At 32.0% G+C, this 15987-nt stretch overlaps 5 protein-coding genes across 10 annotated transcripts; 1 reads left to right on the forward strand and 4 right to left on the reverse strand.

Annotated features, from left to right (window-relative positions):
- The first annotated feature begins 816 nt into the window (after positions 1-816).
- Positions 817-3545, forward strand: LOC122538208 (phosphatidylinositol N-acetylglucosaminyltransferase subunit A). The gene is made up of 7 exons (XM_043672086.1): positions 817-1468; positions 1593-1749; positions 1855-2034; positions 2107-2341; positions 2434-2731; positions 2822-3182; positions 3262-3545. Exons 1-7 carry the CDS (start codon positions 1443-1445, stop codon positions 3331-3333), a joined length of 1329 nt encoding a protein of 442 aa, XP_043528021.1. The 5' UTR covers positions 817-1442; the 3' UTR covers positions 3334-3545.
- A 418-nt stretch (positions 3546-3963) lies between these two features.
- On the reverse strand, positions 3964-12308 carry LOC122538195 (GRB10-interacting GYF protein 2). 2 transcript variants are annotated; one of them, XM_043672064.1, is made up of 16 exons: positions 12238-12308; positions 11426-11470; positions 11115-11346; positions 10470-10640; positions 10089-10290; positions 9801-10011; positions 8714-9695; positions 8267-8614; positions 7867-8178; positions 7703-7795; positions 7216-7619; positions 6929-7127; positions 6660-6860; positions 6064-6469; positions 5757-5986; positions 3964-5673 (listed from the first exon to the last, which is right to left on the reverse strand). In XM_043672064.1, the coding sequence occupies exons 2-16, from the start codon at positions 11455-11457 to the stop codon at positions 5548-5550; spliced, it is 4149 nt and encodes a 1382-aa protein (XP_043527999.1). In that variant the 5' UTR covers positions 11458-11470; positions 12238-12308; the 3' UTR covers positions 3964-5547. The 2 variants fall into 2 exon arrangements, with proteins under 2 accessions (XP_043527999.1, XP_043527998.1); XM_043672063.1 differs by having other exon boundaries at positions 6654-6860; positions 12238-12307.
- A 413-nt stretch (positions 12309-12721) lies between these two features.
- Positions 12722-13726, reverse strand: LOC122538197 (transcription initiation factor TFIID subunit 10-like). 5 transcript variants are annotated; one of them, XM_043672069.1, is made up of 4 exons: positions 13635-13726; positions 13247-13376; positions 13116-13180; positions 12722-13020 (listed from the first exon to the last, which is right to left on the reverse strand). In XM_043672069.1, exons 2-4 carry the CDS (start codon positions 13358-13360, stop codon positions 12819-12821), a joined length of 381 nt encoding a protein of 126 aa, XP_043528004.1. In that variant the 5' UTR covers positions 13361-13376; positions 13635-13726; the 3' UTR covers positions 12722-12818. The 5 variants fall into 5 exon arrangements, with proteins under 5 accessions (XP_043528004.1, XP_043528005.1, XP_043528002.1 ...); XM_043672070.1 differs by having other exon boundaries at positions 13247-13428; XM_043672067.1 differs by having other exon boundaries at positions 13247-13380; positions 13539-13709.
- Positions 13727-13814: 88 nt separating this feature from the next.
- On the reverse strand, positions 13815-15193 carry LOC122538196 (protein SCO2 homolog, mitochondrial). The gene is made up of 4 exons (XM_043672065.1): positions 15054-15193; positions 14481-14922; positions 14210-14415; positions 13815-14129 (listed from the first exon to the last, which is right to left on the reverse strand). The coding sequence occupies exons 1-4, from the start codon at positions 15111-15113 to the stop codon at positions 13947-13949; spliced, it is 891 nt and encodes a 296-aa protein (XP_043528000.1). The 5' UTR covers positions 15114-15193; the 3' UTR covers positions 13815-13946.
- A 180-nt stretch (positions 15194-15373) lies between these two features.
- On the reverse strand, positions 15374-15981 carry LOC122538199. Its single transcript, XM_043672072.1, has 3 exons — positions 15860-15981; positions 15592-15798; positions 15374-15521 (listed from the first exon to the last, which is right to left on the reverse strand). Exons 1-3 carry the CDS (start codon positions 15916-15918, stop codon positions 15437-15439), a joined length of 351 nt encoding a protein of 116 aa, XP_043528007.1. The 5' UTR covers positions 15919-15981; the 3' UTR covers positions 15374-15436.
- Positions 15982-15987: the final 6 nt, after the last annotated feature.

Here is a 15987-nt window from a genome sequence, read left to right on the forward strand (position 1 = left end):
TCATACTTCATTACATAAAATAATAAAAATACTATAATAAAATAATATACTAAAAATATAATAAAATAATAAATATATTACACAAGATAATAATATATTATTTGTTATCATATTAAGCATTAATAAAATAGTTAATACCTAACATGATAATAAAATTGAAGAAAGACCAACCAATCGTTCAGCAGATTGATAATTCAATAACATCTTGATATTTATATTCAGATACAAATGTTATAATTTACTCTGCTGTATAAATACATGACAAATTATGATTGTATGCTTTCAGGTAAAAATGCTTGAGATTAAATACGATCGTTGAATTTCTTTTTATACTCTGTAAAAATATTGGAAAACAATATGTAGTTTCGTTTAAAAGAAATCACTGATAAAATCTCCTTGAGAATAATAACTTTAATGTAGCTATATGATATAAGTTTAATGTAGCCTCTGTAGTGTAACTTTGTTCTGAAAAGATTTTCACACAACAATAAATATGCAGATATTTAAGTGATTGCACTAAGATACCTTGTACACACACCACTTTACAATGACTTTTTTTTAAATCTCTTTTTTATTGAATGATGCTAATCTGACAATATTATTATTATTATTATTATTATTATTATTATTATTATTATTATTATTATTATTATTATCTATTATACTTTTATTACCTAATCAGTATTATCTATAATTATCTATATTTTACTGATAGTGATAAAATAGTAAAATGGTAAAATAGAAATGAAAAGAAGTTTACATTTTAAAACATCATTTGGAAATACAATTTATAGTATGTCAGAAATTTTTACAAATAAACTTCAATAGAGAAGAAGCGACTTTTTTGCTAGACTTTTTGAATTACGTGCCATATGGTAAATTGAGAAAGAATTCAATCTTCTCGCTTAAGCGGATATCGATCTTCGAGATACAGAACCTCGAAACTCATTGATTTTAGTGAGAAGTCGAATCGTTTTTGTTCGATTTGAATATGTTCGTCTCCTTTGTTTTTACTTCGTTGACAATGAATTTGCAAATTGGAATTTGTTCATGCTGAACGTATTCCAAAGGCATGAATACTTCGATGGTTTTAATTAAAATTCAAAGAACGAGAGATGTCAATTTTATAAGTGTGTCATGAAAAATTTGAAGGAGTTTTTATAACCTCTGATTTTTTACGTAGTAAAACATTCATTGTATTTGAATGTTTCACGATGAAAAATAAGACCGATTGCCTGAGAGTTTATTAATTCTAACTCGATACGGTATTTAGCGATATGAGAATTATTTAATAAAGTTTACAATATGATGAACTTATCGACGTGTGCTGTTCGCACATCCATCAACGTAAAATGTTATCAGACACTTGAGACGTTCTTAATTAGATTCAACGAATAGCACGCATCTCACTATATGAGTCATGTTGCAATTTAGCCGTCGCTATGAATGCCATAAAACACAAGATATGGTTTGTATTTATTTTATTGTTCAAAATATAATTCAAAATACTCCAAGCAGGAATAGGATCTTTATCACAGTATAAAACATGCTTTGAAAGAAAATGGACTTTGATGTCTGATTCAATTTTACAGCATGGTGTCTGACTTTTTTTATCCCAATATGGGTGGCGTTGAGGAACATATCTTTAATTTATCTCAATGTTTAATGGGACGTGGACACAAAGTTGTAGTGCTCACACATTCTTACGGTGATAGAATTGGTATACGTTATATGACAAATGGGTTGAAAGTATGTATAATATGTATTGTATTTTATACTATAACAAGTATTATATTTTATATTATAGCATGTATCATTTTATCAGTGATAAAAATATACAATTTTATGTTTAAGGTATACTACATACCAGTAAAAGTGTTCTACAATCAATGTGTTCTTCCAACAATGATCTGTTCAATACCCCTTATTAGATATATCTTCCTGAGAGAAGAAATTCAAATAGTTCATGGTCATTCTGCATTCTCTGCTCTTGCTCATGAAGGGATGCTAATTGGCCGTTTAATGGGATTGAAAGTAAGTGGTTTTTCACTCACTGACAAATATATGTTCATATGTTACATTGATTTTTGTTTGCTGGGATTTCAGACTATTTTTACAGATCATTCGCTTTTTGGTTTCGCGGATGCCTCTGCGATTTTAACAAATAAATTTTTAGAGATATCATTAGCCGATTGCAATCATTGTATATGTGTATCGCATACTGGAAAAGAGAATACAGTACTAAGGGCAAAAGTTTTGAAAGAGAAAGTTTCTGTCATTCCGAATGCAGTCGATACTACTTTATTTATGCCTGACACTAGTAAACGAGATGATAATTTTAGTAAGTTCTTTTCTGTTTTCATGTGGTACACGAATCAATGGAATTGATGAGAGATACATAATGTTACTAACGTTATCTATTATTAATTATAGTTACAATAGTCATAGTGTCGCGATTAGTATATCGCAAAGGTGTCGATTTATTAGCTCGTATTATACCCGATCTTTGTAGTCGGTACGAGAATGTGCAATTTCTAATTGCTGGAGATGGTCCCAAAAGATGGCTCATAGAAGAAGTACGAGAAAGAAACTTGTTACAACACAGGGTTACATTACTTGGAAGTTTGGAGCATTCTCAAATAAGACATGTATTGAACAAAGGTCATATATTTCTGAATACAAGCCTGACAGAAGCATATTGTATGGCAATTGTTGAAGCTGCATCGTGCGGGTAAAACATCAGTCAAAGTTCTACTATAATGCCAAGAAAATGGTTATTCTTATATTGCATATATCGACATAATGTTTCCATTTATTCTAGTTTACAAGTTGTTTCAACAAAGGTCGGTGGTATACCGGAAGTATTGCCACCTGATTTAATTTATCTAGTAGAACCTACAATACCTGCTCTTGTTAGTGGGCTAGAATCAGCTATAACAGACTATAAAGAAGGAAATGTTAGATGTCCATTTGAAATGCACAGAAGAATAAGTTTATTTTATAACTGGTTTAATATTACTAAAAGGACTGAAATAGTTTATAATTTAGTAAAAGAAGAAAGTAAAAAAAATTTAGGTCAACAATTAGCAAGTTACATTCAGAGTGGAGTATTGCCCTATTTACTTGTTGTATCATTGTGCTACATTATTTTACAAGTTTTAGAAATTCTTGTACCACGAAAGGTAGGCTGAAACTTTTTCAACTAAATACAATATTTAGTATCAAATATTAACTTATTAACAAATATAATAATTTTTTTAGTACATTGACATTGCAAAAGATTATGTCGAAATTAATGTTATACACTCTCGTGGAGACGAAAAAGAGGACTAATACTTGATTTTCAAGATATACAAAAATGATATGAACATTTTAATAGTATGTGTTTTATATACCAATACATTCCTATCAATACGATGGTTGTTAATAATATTGCATTTAATATACCTTTTCACATGAGAGAATCAACTGACTATTTGTAAAAATATTTCTTAATATTCTTTTGATAGCATATTTTCATGTTGTATAAATGTATATGTATAAAAAATGAAATATAGTGTCCAAAGTACAAATTGTTAAAAAAAATTAAAGTAGTGTAAAGTTATTTTATTGTTTTCTCATCAAACTTTGTTTTAATTATTATATGATTGATTTATGAATTTGCATAATTTTATAGTTGCAATGCTTATATGCAAAATGTACTGTCAATTGTATTTTTCTTTACATTGGCTGTTATATTAGTTTTAATGCCTAAAAAATAATAAGATCAAATTGAAAATATAATAATATTTATTTTATTATATGTTGTACGTTAGATACAATAATAATATTAATACAATATCTCAATGATCTGTTTTTTGTCTATTTAATTATCCTTGTATTACTGTACATTTATCTATTTATACATAAATCTTTCATGTAAGGATCTATGATCTTCTGAAAATACTTTTTTTTTTGTATTGAGAGAAGGTCAATGATCCTAATTAACAACCATTATAATATTAAGAGTGGGCAGATCTGTCGCAACATTTTCCGCACTTATAAACAGAGTATTCACGTGTCACTTTGTCCGAAAATTAGTTCAATTAAGAATAAAAAAAGAAAAAAATCAATATTTTTCAAACAGGTGCTAAAAGTTTTCTCCTTGAACTCCTTGTTAGAGGTGGGACACTTCATTTACACTTATAATTATAATTAAAACTTTACAAAAGATACTGGTTTTAAATATTGCATTAATTAAAATCTTACATAAAACTCTTTGTTAAATATTTATCGTTAGATTGACCTCAACATATAAGAAGGCTATGCCGACGAGAGTGAGATCCACACGTAGGCACACGCAGTAATCAATCTGAAATTTCCTTATGTGCTATGTAAATTTTTCAAAATCGACACGTCCCTAACATTACATGAGCTTACTTTCATATTTTTTTTTTCTGGTGCAAAACAGGAGAATGGAAGATAGTTTATTTTGTTTATAAATCGTACAACATGCAAGTACTATTTTTTTTCTTTTAAATATACCATTGTATTCAAAGTGTTAAGAAAGTACAAGAGCTTCTTTTTCTTCGCAATGTCACTGCCTTGAAACATACAGTTTTCTTTTTTTTTTTTTAATAAGATACTTTATTTACGGTTGTAAACAAGACTTCGGAGTAAGGAGCAATTGGTTCTATAATATATAATTCATTGTTCGAATTGTTGCTAGCATTCAATCGTTCAGTCAAAATATTATTAGTTTACTCTTAAAAACAGTCGCAAATTGGTTAAAAAAAAAAAGTTATTCAATATATCAAACATAAGATAATAATTTTCTTAAAACGTAGTAGCGAAATATAATCCAAGGCAAAGTTGCATCTTTATCGTGATGTTGCGATAAAGCAAGAAATCCATAGGATTTATATATTATCATACTTGGTGCACTCGATACAAGCAAATATCAATGTACTTCGTCAACATCGTGCTTTATCGATGTTCTTTTAATCACGACTACGTATTAACAATTTATTTTTGCTTGCGAACACCTTCATGAGCACATATTGCTTTCGACTGCGATGTTTCCGCGTGTACAAGTTATCGATCGGCATAATTTCTTTACTTACAATAATGAAAATGAAATATTACAAAATGTGTTAATACTATATATGTATATAGTATGTATACATATATATATAATATATATATTTATTTATATTTATATGTATACCGCGTAAATAGGAGATGATTTCGCCTTGTTTTATGAAGTATCTTTTCTTTGAGTAGTATATACAATTGGGTTTTCTTTCGGAGTGTCTTTCAGTTCCGTTTGAAAAGGAAATAATGCCACGCTAAATGGTATCTAAGGCTCCCATTAATGCTCGAGTAAAGGATACGAGAGATAAAATCCTTGTACACATAATCATAGAAAAATCTTATATACTTTTAACGAAGTACTCGCAACGGGTTCCTTAGAACTTATTTGGCATCTACAATAAATAAATAACAAACCATCTGTTGGGCCAAGCGTTGCACAATTTCCATAATACAGTTAATGTTGTCAGAATTAATTCAAACACCTTCCCCATAATCGCGATCACCCACGTTAATACGATCAGGGGCTGCGGTTACGCTAAAGCCAAGAATTCTATTATCAACTTTGTACATTTTTCCCTTCTTTGGCTTCTTTGACTTTCCCTGAAAAATCATGTTAAGCACTTAGGCGCTTGTAAAACATATCACCCGTCATTATTAGCTTTTATCACATCTGTTCAAAATACCTTTACTTCCTGAAATTCCGTAGGTGCATTAGGATTAACAGCAGGTGCTGGTTTACACAAGTCGTCCGCTTGTGCTTGAGGTCGTTGGGCTGATCGCCACTTACTACGTTTCTCTAAAAATTGCTTTGCGAATTCAGAACTCTGTTTATTATCACCCAGATAATCTCGAACATATTCTTTTACTTCATACGCAGACTCAATGTCTCGCAAAAATCCAACAAACGTAGGGACTGTATACACGTAAAATTTGCTCATCAAACCATTTATAAACGAAACAAAAATATATATGTGAAAGTCTCTAACTTACTGTCTACAGACACTTGTAACCCACTCAGGGCTTTGTTGCACCATTGTGTAAAATCATCGGTCTTGGCAGTGTTTTGTTCAAATAATTTCTTCACCAGTTCCTCTTCTCGTTTATTCTTACTCTTGTTTGTTTTATTACTTTGCTGCTGCTGTTGATTGGCAGTAAGAGCCTTTGCTACAGCAGTCTGTTTAACGGATTGTTTCGCGGTTGTAGAAGGTTTGATTGGTGTAGGATCGTCCCAAAAACCAGTTGTACCACTACTATTTGACCAAGCTTGACTATTATTAGAACTACTTGAATTGGCCCAATTCAAACATTGAGAAGCAGTACCCCATATTCCAGCGTTTTGCAGTACATTCGTCGATTCTTTTTGTCCTGCCTTTTCTTGGCGTTCCCTTTCTTGCTGCTGAAGTGTTAGCAATAACAATCAGCAATATATAATTATCATTTAACGATTAAATTTCTTTCTTTTTTTTCATATTTACACGAATACATAAAACTTCATAAATTAAAAATAATTAAAGGAATATATTAAAAATTATATATTATAATTAATATAGGACATAAGGTATGGAAAAAGTAATAAGTACCTTTACCTTGGCGATTCGTTCTTGCTCTTCTTGCTGAATCTGTGCAAGGCTCTTCACTGGTACGGTTTTAGAAGAAGCTGTAGCCTTTTCTGCCCACTTAAATTGCAATCTTTTAGAAGAATCTGTTATTGATGCTTCCTGAGCTGCTTCTATGGCTTTCTGTTGCGCTAATTGTTGCTGCATCATTTGTTGAAAACGCTGCTCTTCCTGACCCAACATTTATAACTATGAGTATATCGTGTGAAATGATAATACTTACTCATTTGAGAATATACCGCTTTCTTTTCACGTTCGAGTCTCTGAATTTCGGCTAATGAAGCAGCAGGGATAGCCGGAGCTGGTGTACGAGGTGCTTGCGCCCATGGTGCTTTACTTCGTTCTTGTAATCGACGGAGTGCATCTGCTTCTCGCCGTCTTTGTTCTGCTCGCCGAGCTTCTTCAGCTTCAGCCTGCTTACGTGCCTCTGTCTCTTTCCTACAACAGAGAAAAGTAAAAAAAAAAATTGTAGGTTTCATCAAATTTTCCTCAAAATTTAATAAACACAATTGTTTGCGAAATATACCGCATTCTCTCTTCTTCTTGTTTTCTCTGTTCCTCTTCCTTCTTTTGCTTTTCTTCCTGCTTTTTAAGTTCCTCCTTTTTCCTCTTTTCTTCCTCTTGCTTTTTCCTTAAATTTTCTTCCTCCTGCTTTCGCTTCTCTTCTCGTCTTTTCTCCTCTTCTTTACGTTTCTTCTCCTCTTTCTTCTTCCTTTCTTCTTCTTGTTTACGCTTCTCTTCTTCTTTCCGTTTCTTTTCTTCTTCCTTTTTCTTTCTCTCTTCGTCTTTGCGCTTTGCTTCTTCTGCTTGTTTAGCCTGCTCTTCCTTTTTTCTTTTCGCATTCTCTTCTTCAGCTTGTCTTTGTAATTCTTCTTGTTTTCGAAGTTCTTCTTTCTTTCTGTCTTCTTGTAGTCGAAGATTTTGTTCTTCCTGTAACACCATAATTATTTTCAGTTTTTAATTATATTACTTTAAGCGATGAAACAAATTTATTCTTGAAAAACTGTAATTACCAATATCTGTTGTTCAGTCTTTATTTCTTTAGTGTGCAGATCCCATAATGATGTAGGTAATTGGCCAGGAGGTACAGCTGGTATCGGTCCAACCTGAACAATGTATGTGTCGATTGGAATCATATTTTTCCAAGAAATTTATTAAACGTAGCAAGTATACGTACTTGCGCTAACCAATTCTGTGCATTAAATTGTGGATTTATTTGCGGTGGAGGTTGTGGCCAAACAGTATCGATATGAGATGTCTGTGGATGGCCGTTTGCATTAACATTGAGTTGACGTAACAAAGATTTTATAGGATTGTCTTCTTGCGTTGCAGTTGACGTTGTATTTATGCTTGGTTGTTGAATTCCCGGTACATTTTGCATACCACCCATTTGTTGTATAAGATGTTGTATAGGATCAACCGTAGGTGGATGTGCTGTTGTAGTTGAATGTGGATTTGGCGTTAGATGAGTTTCTGGTTGTGTCTTAGCCTTCCGAAAAAGAAACGGAACATTTGAATTAGAAACATTTATTATCATGATTTTATAAGTTATTATCTTCACTTAAATAAATTGGTACCTGTTGCATTTGGGTGAAAAGCTGCATAACCGGATTTGAAGCCTGAGACGGAAGATGAGGTACGAATGGATTTGTAGAGATTGGTACTTCCGGAATCTCTGAATCCTGAATAAGATATTGATAAATCAACTGATTTTGTTCCAAAGGACTTAATGTTGCCCAATGCTCGGATTGAGAAAGCTTCGCTATAGCCGATGTTCGTACTTGTCTTAAAAGTAATTGCTGATTCTGTATCAATCGCATGTGTTGATACTGAAGTAAAAGAAGTGGATCTTCTATACTTTTCGACAATGCAGACATACCAGCCGGTACTGTATTAGGAACAGGTGGTATTACTTGATCTGTTAACTAAAAAAACAGATAAGAAAAAAATCTTTTTTTTCTATGCATCTTCTTTAACTTTCAGATATTTTTTGAATTTTAAAAGATCGCGAAGAAATTTCGTACCTTTAAGGGAGGAATGGGAGGTCCAGGTGTAAATGGTATTCTGCCACATATCTTCACCAAGTCTCCTAAAGTGGTATATCGTTCGTCACAAGTTCTTCTTAACATTAATCCTGCAGTGAAGTAACCAGCTTTACACCATTCTGCCATTTCATTTGCTAAGAACGGACCCTGAACTTCGCCCTGTGGATCACGGTAAAACCATTTCTCCTGTCCATTAGTAGGTGGAACTGTAGAAGGTTGGTTACCAATAGAAGGTGGTATACTGGCAGTCTTCTCCTTATGGTTTTCTTCATCTGCCATCAATTTTGCAACTAGTGCGTCCGCTTCTTCTTTCATTCTATCCAAATCATCTTCCGACTTTTGTCTCACGTTATCTGTTTCCGCATTATGTGCAAGCTTCTGAGAATCTACTTGCACTGGAGCTTGTCTTTTTATAGTAGGAATTGGATCCACTTTTGTTTCCGTTTCAACATCTTCTTTCTTTTTTTCTTTAGCAGGAGACTTATCAGTTTCTGAATCGGTTGATGGTATTTTTTCAGTTTCCGTATGCTCTGTACTTGTTGCTACTGTATTTCTCTTTTGTGAAATTTCAGATGATGTTGGTGTCAAATTTTTAGTAGGAGTATTATCCGTTACTGTAATAGGTAGTTTCGTTGGAGAACTGCTCCTCTTTTCCTTCTCAATGGGTTCGTTTTTATCATCAAGCGGATGTAAGGACTTTGGTCGTTCTTTACTAACTGAATTAATCCCACTATTGGTATTACGACTTGGTATTTGTCCTTGAGTCGAGCTGTAAGACAAAGGTTTGCTACTAGGTTTTTTTATATTAGCAGCACTTCCTTCGGAAACACGCCGAGTCCTTGATTCTTGAGTACCACCTGCACTAATCACCCCATCTTCATCATCATCTGAATACATCCCACCGTGAAATGCACCTGAAGCATCGAAACTTCCTCCACTTTCACTAGGATTTTCAGTAGCCCTAGAATGGATTTCAATTATTAAATACGATTAAAATATATAAAAAAACGAAAAATATATTTAGAGTTTTTAAATAGATTAGTGATAAAAAAAATTAGAAAGTCACCATTCGGGAAGATTGTCATGATTATCATGATGATTTGATTCCCAAATGCGTGTTGTACGAGGGGGCGGATGATGACTCGAATCGTGTGTAACCCTATGATTTCCACGATGTTCCCATCTACCCCCAGTGTTTCGTACTTCTTCTCCATCTCCTTCATTCCTTTCTAATCTATCTCTATCCATACTACCACTTTCGCGCCAACTACTCCTACCTAAAATACAAATTAACTATTATATAGATAATGTTCTTTGTTTAATTATATATTTGTAGAGATAAATATTTGTATACCCCATTTTCGCCAACCGTCATCATCCTCTGTACCACCACGATGACGCCGCCAATTGCTTTCCATAAGAGAACTACCACTAGCCCCACGACTTAATTCTTTTCTAGGACTAGTAGAACCATTCCATTCTCCTGGATCTGAGACCCCATTTCTTTCTGACCAACCACGTTCACTTTGAGATCTATCAAACGGGCGATTTCTTCCCTGGATATAAAATATATATTTAATGAAATACAAAAAATATATTCTTCTTCTATTTGATATAAAAAATTGTCAATTTTATAGATATTATAATGTTTAATGAGATTATTTCGTGAAGTAGCTAACAATTAGTTTGGATTTTTCGGTTTGTATCAATTTTATAAATGAAACAAATTACGTACTTGAAATGATTGACTGTCAATTCGTGGGCCATCTCCTGAATCATCGAAACTAACACCACGGGAATAATGAGAGGAGTATAAGCTACCTCTTGCATTTCTTCCACGCCCCCCACGATCTACACTTCCACCTCTTCCTCTACCGGCGTTGGTTATTCCTCCATTCCACATTCGCTAAAAAATTTTTACGACAATCAAATGTATTTATCAAATAATTTATATTAATATTTCAAAAATATTATAAGTATACATTGTCGATAAGCCAAAAATAACGTTTTAATTTATAACAGTTACATCACTGAATGAATATATATCATAGAATGGTAATAAATTAGTAATGATTATGTAAAATATACAAAAGCAAGTAGGAGAGTGCAATGAAGAACTGGCACAAGGGGTCCAGTGTGTTATATTTTTAGATTCAAACTAACTTCATGAGACAGTTCAATATAGGATATATTAAGAATATATAATAACTGAACAATATTAATTAGCACTCTATTAACTATACTATTATAAAAATTTTACATCAAAAAATTTATTTATTATATATAGCTATTTGTTATAACTAAATATAAATACCTTTCAAATTTTGACGTAAATATCAAATCTGAAAATATGAAAGTGTATACTTGGTGGTTTAATTACCGTTTCATCTTCTGTCATTTGTATAAGTGCCAAAGGAAATTGAGTTTTCTCAACGTACAAAGATGAGAAATTTGTCAATGGCTCGGGAGGTTTACAATTGCGATCAAACAAGATCAACATTTCTTCTCGCCCATATCTATGTTCAGCTAATTGATAACGTGGTGTAGTTAAACTTGTAGTGCCTCCACCACCGCCGCTACTATTGCAAGAGTCTCCAGACAGATTGCGCAACCTATTCAATATATTCATTCTAGCAAATAAAATATATAAGCAAACGTTAATTAATAGTTAAAGTTGTTAAAACTACAAACCATTCTGGACCAAATTTCATGGAATCAGTCATGATGATCTATTTGCTGAAAATACAACACCTCATTATAGAATAAAACAATGGTTTGAAAAATTATTGACCATACGAGAAATTATATTCTTAAACTTTTGCACGTCGATTGTTTTTAAAAATATAATAAAGAAATTATAGAATTAATATTTAAATCTCCTAAAGATTTGAAGTAAATCATAATAGAATTATACTCATGAAACAAGAAGACTGGAGAAATATCACCTATGCATTCAAAATGATTGGCAGAATTGTAGAAAATTGTATTGATAATTTTTACCTGTTGCTCGACGAAAATCGAGCAACCATGATAATCAACGATAGTCACGAGGACCTGAATCGTACTGTTTATTGTGATAGGCATGGAACTGGAATAAATAAATGAAAAAAAAAGAAAAGAACAATATGAAATAAAAGTGAACGAAAGTAAGAGAGAACGGCAGACGGTGGCAAAGTATTCGTAAAAGGTGATTTTTTTTTAAATCAATCAACACCTAGTAATGATAATCTCGTGCGAACAAGGCAACAATGCAGAGGAGGGTGTTAATATTTGATGAACATCCCAGTCCAGTGAAAATAGTACGCATTTATTTACGACATGTTCTTAAACAGACCGATTTCCGTGAGCCCAGGTGGCAACATTAACCAAACTTTTCCCGCTTACGAATGTCATAAATATCCATAAATGGCAATTTATTCCGACTAAGTATCACATCGGCATTCCCGATTGTTCATCGAGCAAGATATGTGAGTGGAATCGGATGATAAACGAGAGAAAAATACCTCACTGATCTTCGAAATTACTGAGGACAGCGATACAACACACCAATATGGCTGATGGTTTTTTCGGAATAAAGCGCATGCGGAATTGCTGGCATCCCTGACGTATTAAAAAGTTACTAGTCGAATACTATACGTTTTTTTCTAGTCACATCAGCTGACATTTTTTTTAAACATGTGTTTCTACGTTTCAGAAGGAATTTCTCAATTGGATCGTCTTATGTTCGCTAATTATCGTCGTTTATTTCTAATAAATCAAGTCTCAACGACGATTTTCGAAATTTCAAAATTCAATGTTGTCAAATGTCGAAACATTGACATTAACGTTGTTATAATATCAATAAAAAAAAATTTAAATTTGTTTCTCGAGCAGAGAGTAATATATTTCAATCTTTTGATTGAAGCTGTTCCGATATTTAAATTACATTAATTTTACATCTTGACTTCTACCATACGGCTTTAATTCTTATAAAAATTATACAATAAATTATCGTAAATTAGAAATTTATTCCATATATGCGCAAAGAATGTTAACTGAAGACGATTCGTAAATAAAAATAGATGAATTGAGGTGCTACTTTGAATCAAACAAAATAATGCGGTTTTTTAACTATGATGCCATATTCTGCAACTGCCGGTGTCAAATCTTCCATGGTTAGGGTGTAACGGCGATCCTTTCCCTTTGTTTTTGTATTTTGGTTAGCTCCACGTGTCTTACAATGTTGCAGAGCATCGTTCGCTACTTCAGATATAAATTTCTGTGCGGCTAATGAAACCAATCTTACTCTAAAATGATTACATATGAGTCTATGTACATATGAGGCAAGAGTTATTAAAGTTTTGCTTATACATTAATTAACTTAATTTTGTAAATTGCTTACATTCTGGGATCCGTTGTATTAAAACCAGCAGTATGCAAGTAATGTTCACTGATAGCATCTGGTACCTAAAAGCATAATTTAATATTATTGGTCATACTGTCAATTAAAATTCCGATTCTTTGTTTACTTGCCGTTGGCGTATAATCCTCGAGTTGCAATAAAAAGTCAGAAAGTGGTTGTCCAGCAGTTTTTGTTTCTTCGTTCGTTGTATATGGTGGTGTGTCTCTTCCAAAATCTTCTGTCATTTTGATTTAGCTTTCTCTACGTAGTTATTAACGAAATATTAATTCATATTAAAGTCAAGATATTAGTACTATTATAAAGTCAATAGGAAAACTGTAGTTCAAAGCTTAGAATCTGTTGACAAACAATTTTGCACGCTGCAGAATTGGAATGACATACAAAGTACGAGGAATTCTAACCTCAGTCAATAAAAGTGTTGTCTCTTTTGGCAAATTTTTCAAGTTCTTTCAAATAAGAGTCTCGCTGACTTTTCTGGGTACTAATAATAAAGGATACTTTTCAAATATCAACAATGTAGTTCACAAATATGTCACAAAGGCATTTACGTATAAACAGAGATCGAATACTTAAGAATTCCGTAAACCGGAAATAGATCTAGGGAATAATGTGAAGGGAATATATCGATCGACTATTCGCATTTCATTCAAATTAATACAAGTTATTTATTTAATTTTATTAAACTGTATTCTTTATGCAATTAATATAATAACTAAAAAGTAAATACTAACATTTAATGCAAAAATGCATAGGAAATATTTAAGACTTAACTATTATTATAGTTAAGTATAGTAATACAATATAAATAATTTACGTTGGTAATGGGCTTTTAAGCGATACTGACGGAATCCAGTTATCTTTTTTTAAGTTGTCATATTTGTACTTATTTATGTTCACACTATTTACAACCTGTTCAGCATTATGAGTTAAACCATAATAATCTACAAACATACCATCTGGATCAACAAGATATATGATTATCGTGTGATCAACCTGGAATATAACCAGAATGAAGTGATTATTTTACTAAACGATGCAATTTAAGCATTGTATGAAAAGAATGAATTACTTACAATGTAGTCTGAATCTTGGTCCTTGGGTCCATTGCTATAATATACTCTATAAGCTTTACATACTTTAGCAACTTGCTCTTTGTTTCCAGTGAGGCCAAGAATCTTGTCAGAAAATTCTTTAACATATTTACCTACAATCTCTGGTGTATCTCTGTCCGGATCCACAGAGATAAATATAGGCTGAACTTTTGTATTATACTGCGTCTCTGAAATAGCAGTTTTAATATAAAAGTTAAGACATGTATTTTAACTACTGTCATTTATATCATACCTAGGGTATTGACAATTTGTGTTAATTTCTCAAGTTCATCTGGACATATATCAGGACAATGCGTGAAACCAAAATATATTAAAACCCACTGTCCGAAAAAGTCCTCTGATTTCCATGTCTTTCCATTACAGTCGACTAGCTCGAATTTTCCACCAATTGCTGCTTTTCCTAACTGTCGCCTTCTTTCGCGTTCTGTTTCTTTTTCTTTTCTTTCTTGAAGATAATACATGTACATTAAAAGAGCTGTACATCCCACGCCTGTGACTAGTACACTTTTCCATGTGATGAAACTCTTTTTCAAGATAGATCCTTTTTTCTGAGTTTTTTCCTTATCTGGTAACGATTGTACTTCACTTGATTTATGTAAAGATGTAAAAATGTTGATAGTTCTAACTTGTGGATTACGTTGCTCGAAATTTTGCAAATACCGGAATGTAATAGCCTGTAAATTATATTAAATAGAATTATTCTGTTGAATTGTTAATTTCATAATTTTATATTTGTTTTGTCATTCAAGTAATTCATATTTTATTCATTTTAAATAGTTAATTATTTTAAATAACAATTACTTACAGTTTTAAAAGCTTGATTCGAATATTTTAAGGAAGAAAGACTTCTTGAAAAAAGTGTCATTCTTGCAGTTATTTTTTAGTAGTTTCATCAGTTTTAGATCATAAATAGGTTATGTTTCCACTCTACCAAAAAAAATATATGTATATATATTCGCACTTGAATTTTCGCGCGCTATTTCAAATAATTGTTTCTTTTTTCACAATAAATTATCTAATGTGGTCTATAAAAAATTATACCAACTTAAATTTATTATTAAAAAATTGTTTAATTAACAATCTGTCTTTTATCCAATCTGTTTTTTATTTTCTTTAGCATTATATACATGATAAAAATAAACATTTTTTTACAGTAATTTATTTTCTACATGATAAACGAAAATTTTCTTAGAAAACGGTACACTTTCCTTGATGAAGCATTATCGAATTTTCTTCTAAATTGACAGCGATACTTTGAGTACAATGTTCCCATCTAAATATGCAAATAGAGTGTTAATTATTAACAACAATATCCATTTTTAAACAATTATGCATTCACATACTTGTTTCCTTTTCTATCCTCAAGAGTGACCTTGTCTATTAACAGTATATCAGAGGTTAAAATTACAGTCGCATTATCGTTTTCCTCATTTTGATCTGGTTGGTACCAAATACGCGCTTCTATCGTTGGTTGATCTTTCGACAAGAGCTGATATTCCGCTGCAGCAATATTGTAAAGCACTGTTGATTTATTTCTCCCAGCGGATATCCTTGAACACAGAATATTTTGTCAAAAATTGGATATACATTGCATATGAAAGCACTTCTTACTTGCATCGAAACTTGAAATTTGTCGTTGAATCACGTTCCACGATTTGCAAGAATAACATTCCTGATGTCTTTGGTGCCCTCTCGGAAATTGTCACCGATGCTCTTAGAGGCTGACCTAATAAAAAAAA

Source organism: Frieseomelitta varia, unplaced genomic scaffold (genome assembly GCF_011392965.1).
Source record: "Frieseomelitta varia isolate USP_RPSP 00005682 unplaced genomic scaffold, Fvar_1.2 scaffold_975, whole genome shotgun sequence".
NCBI classification, from domain to species: Eukaryota; Metazoa; Arthropoda; class Insecta; order Hymenoptera; family Apidae; genus Frieseomelitta; species Frieseomelitta varia.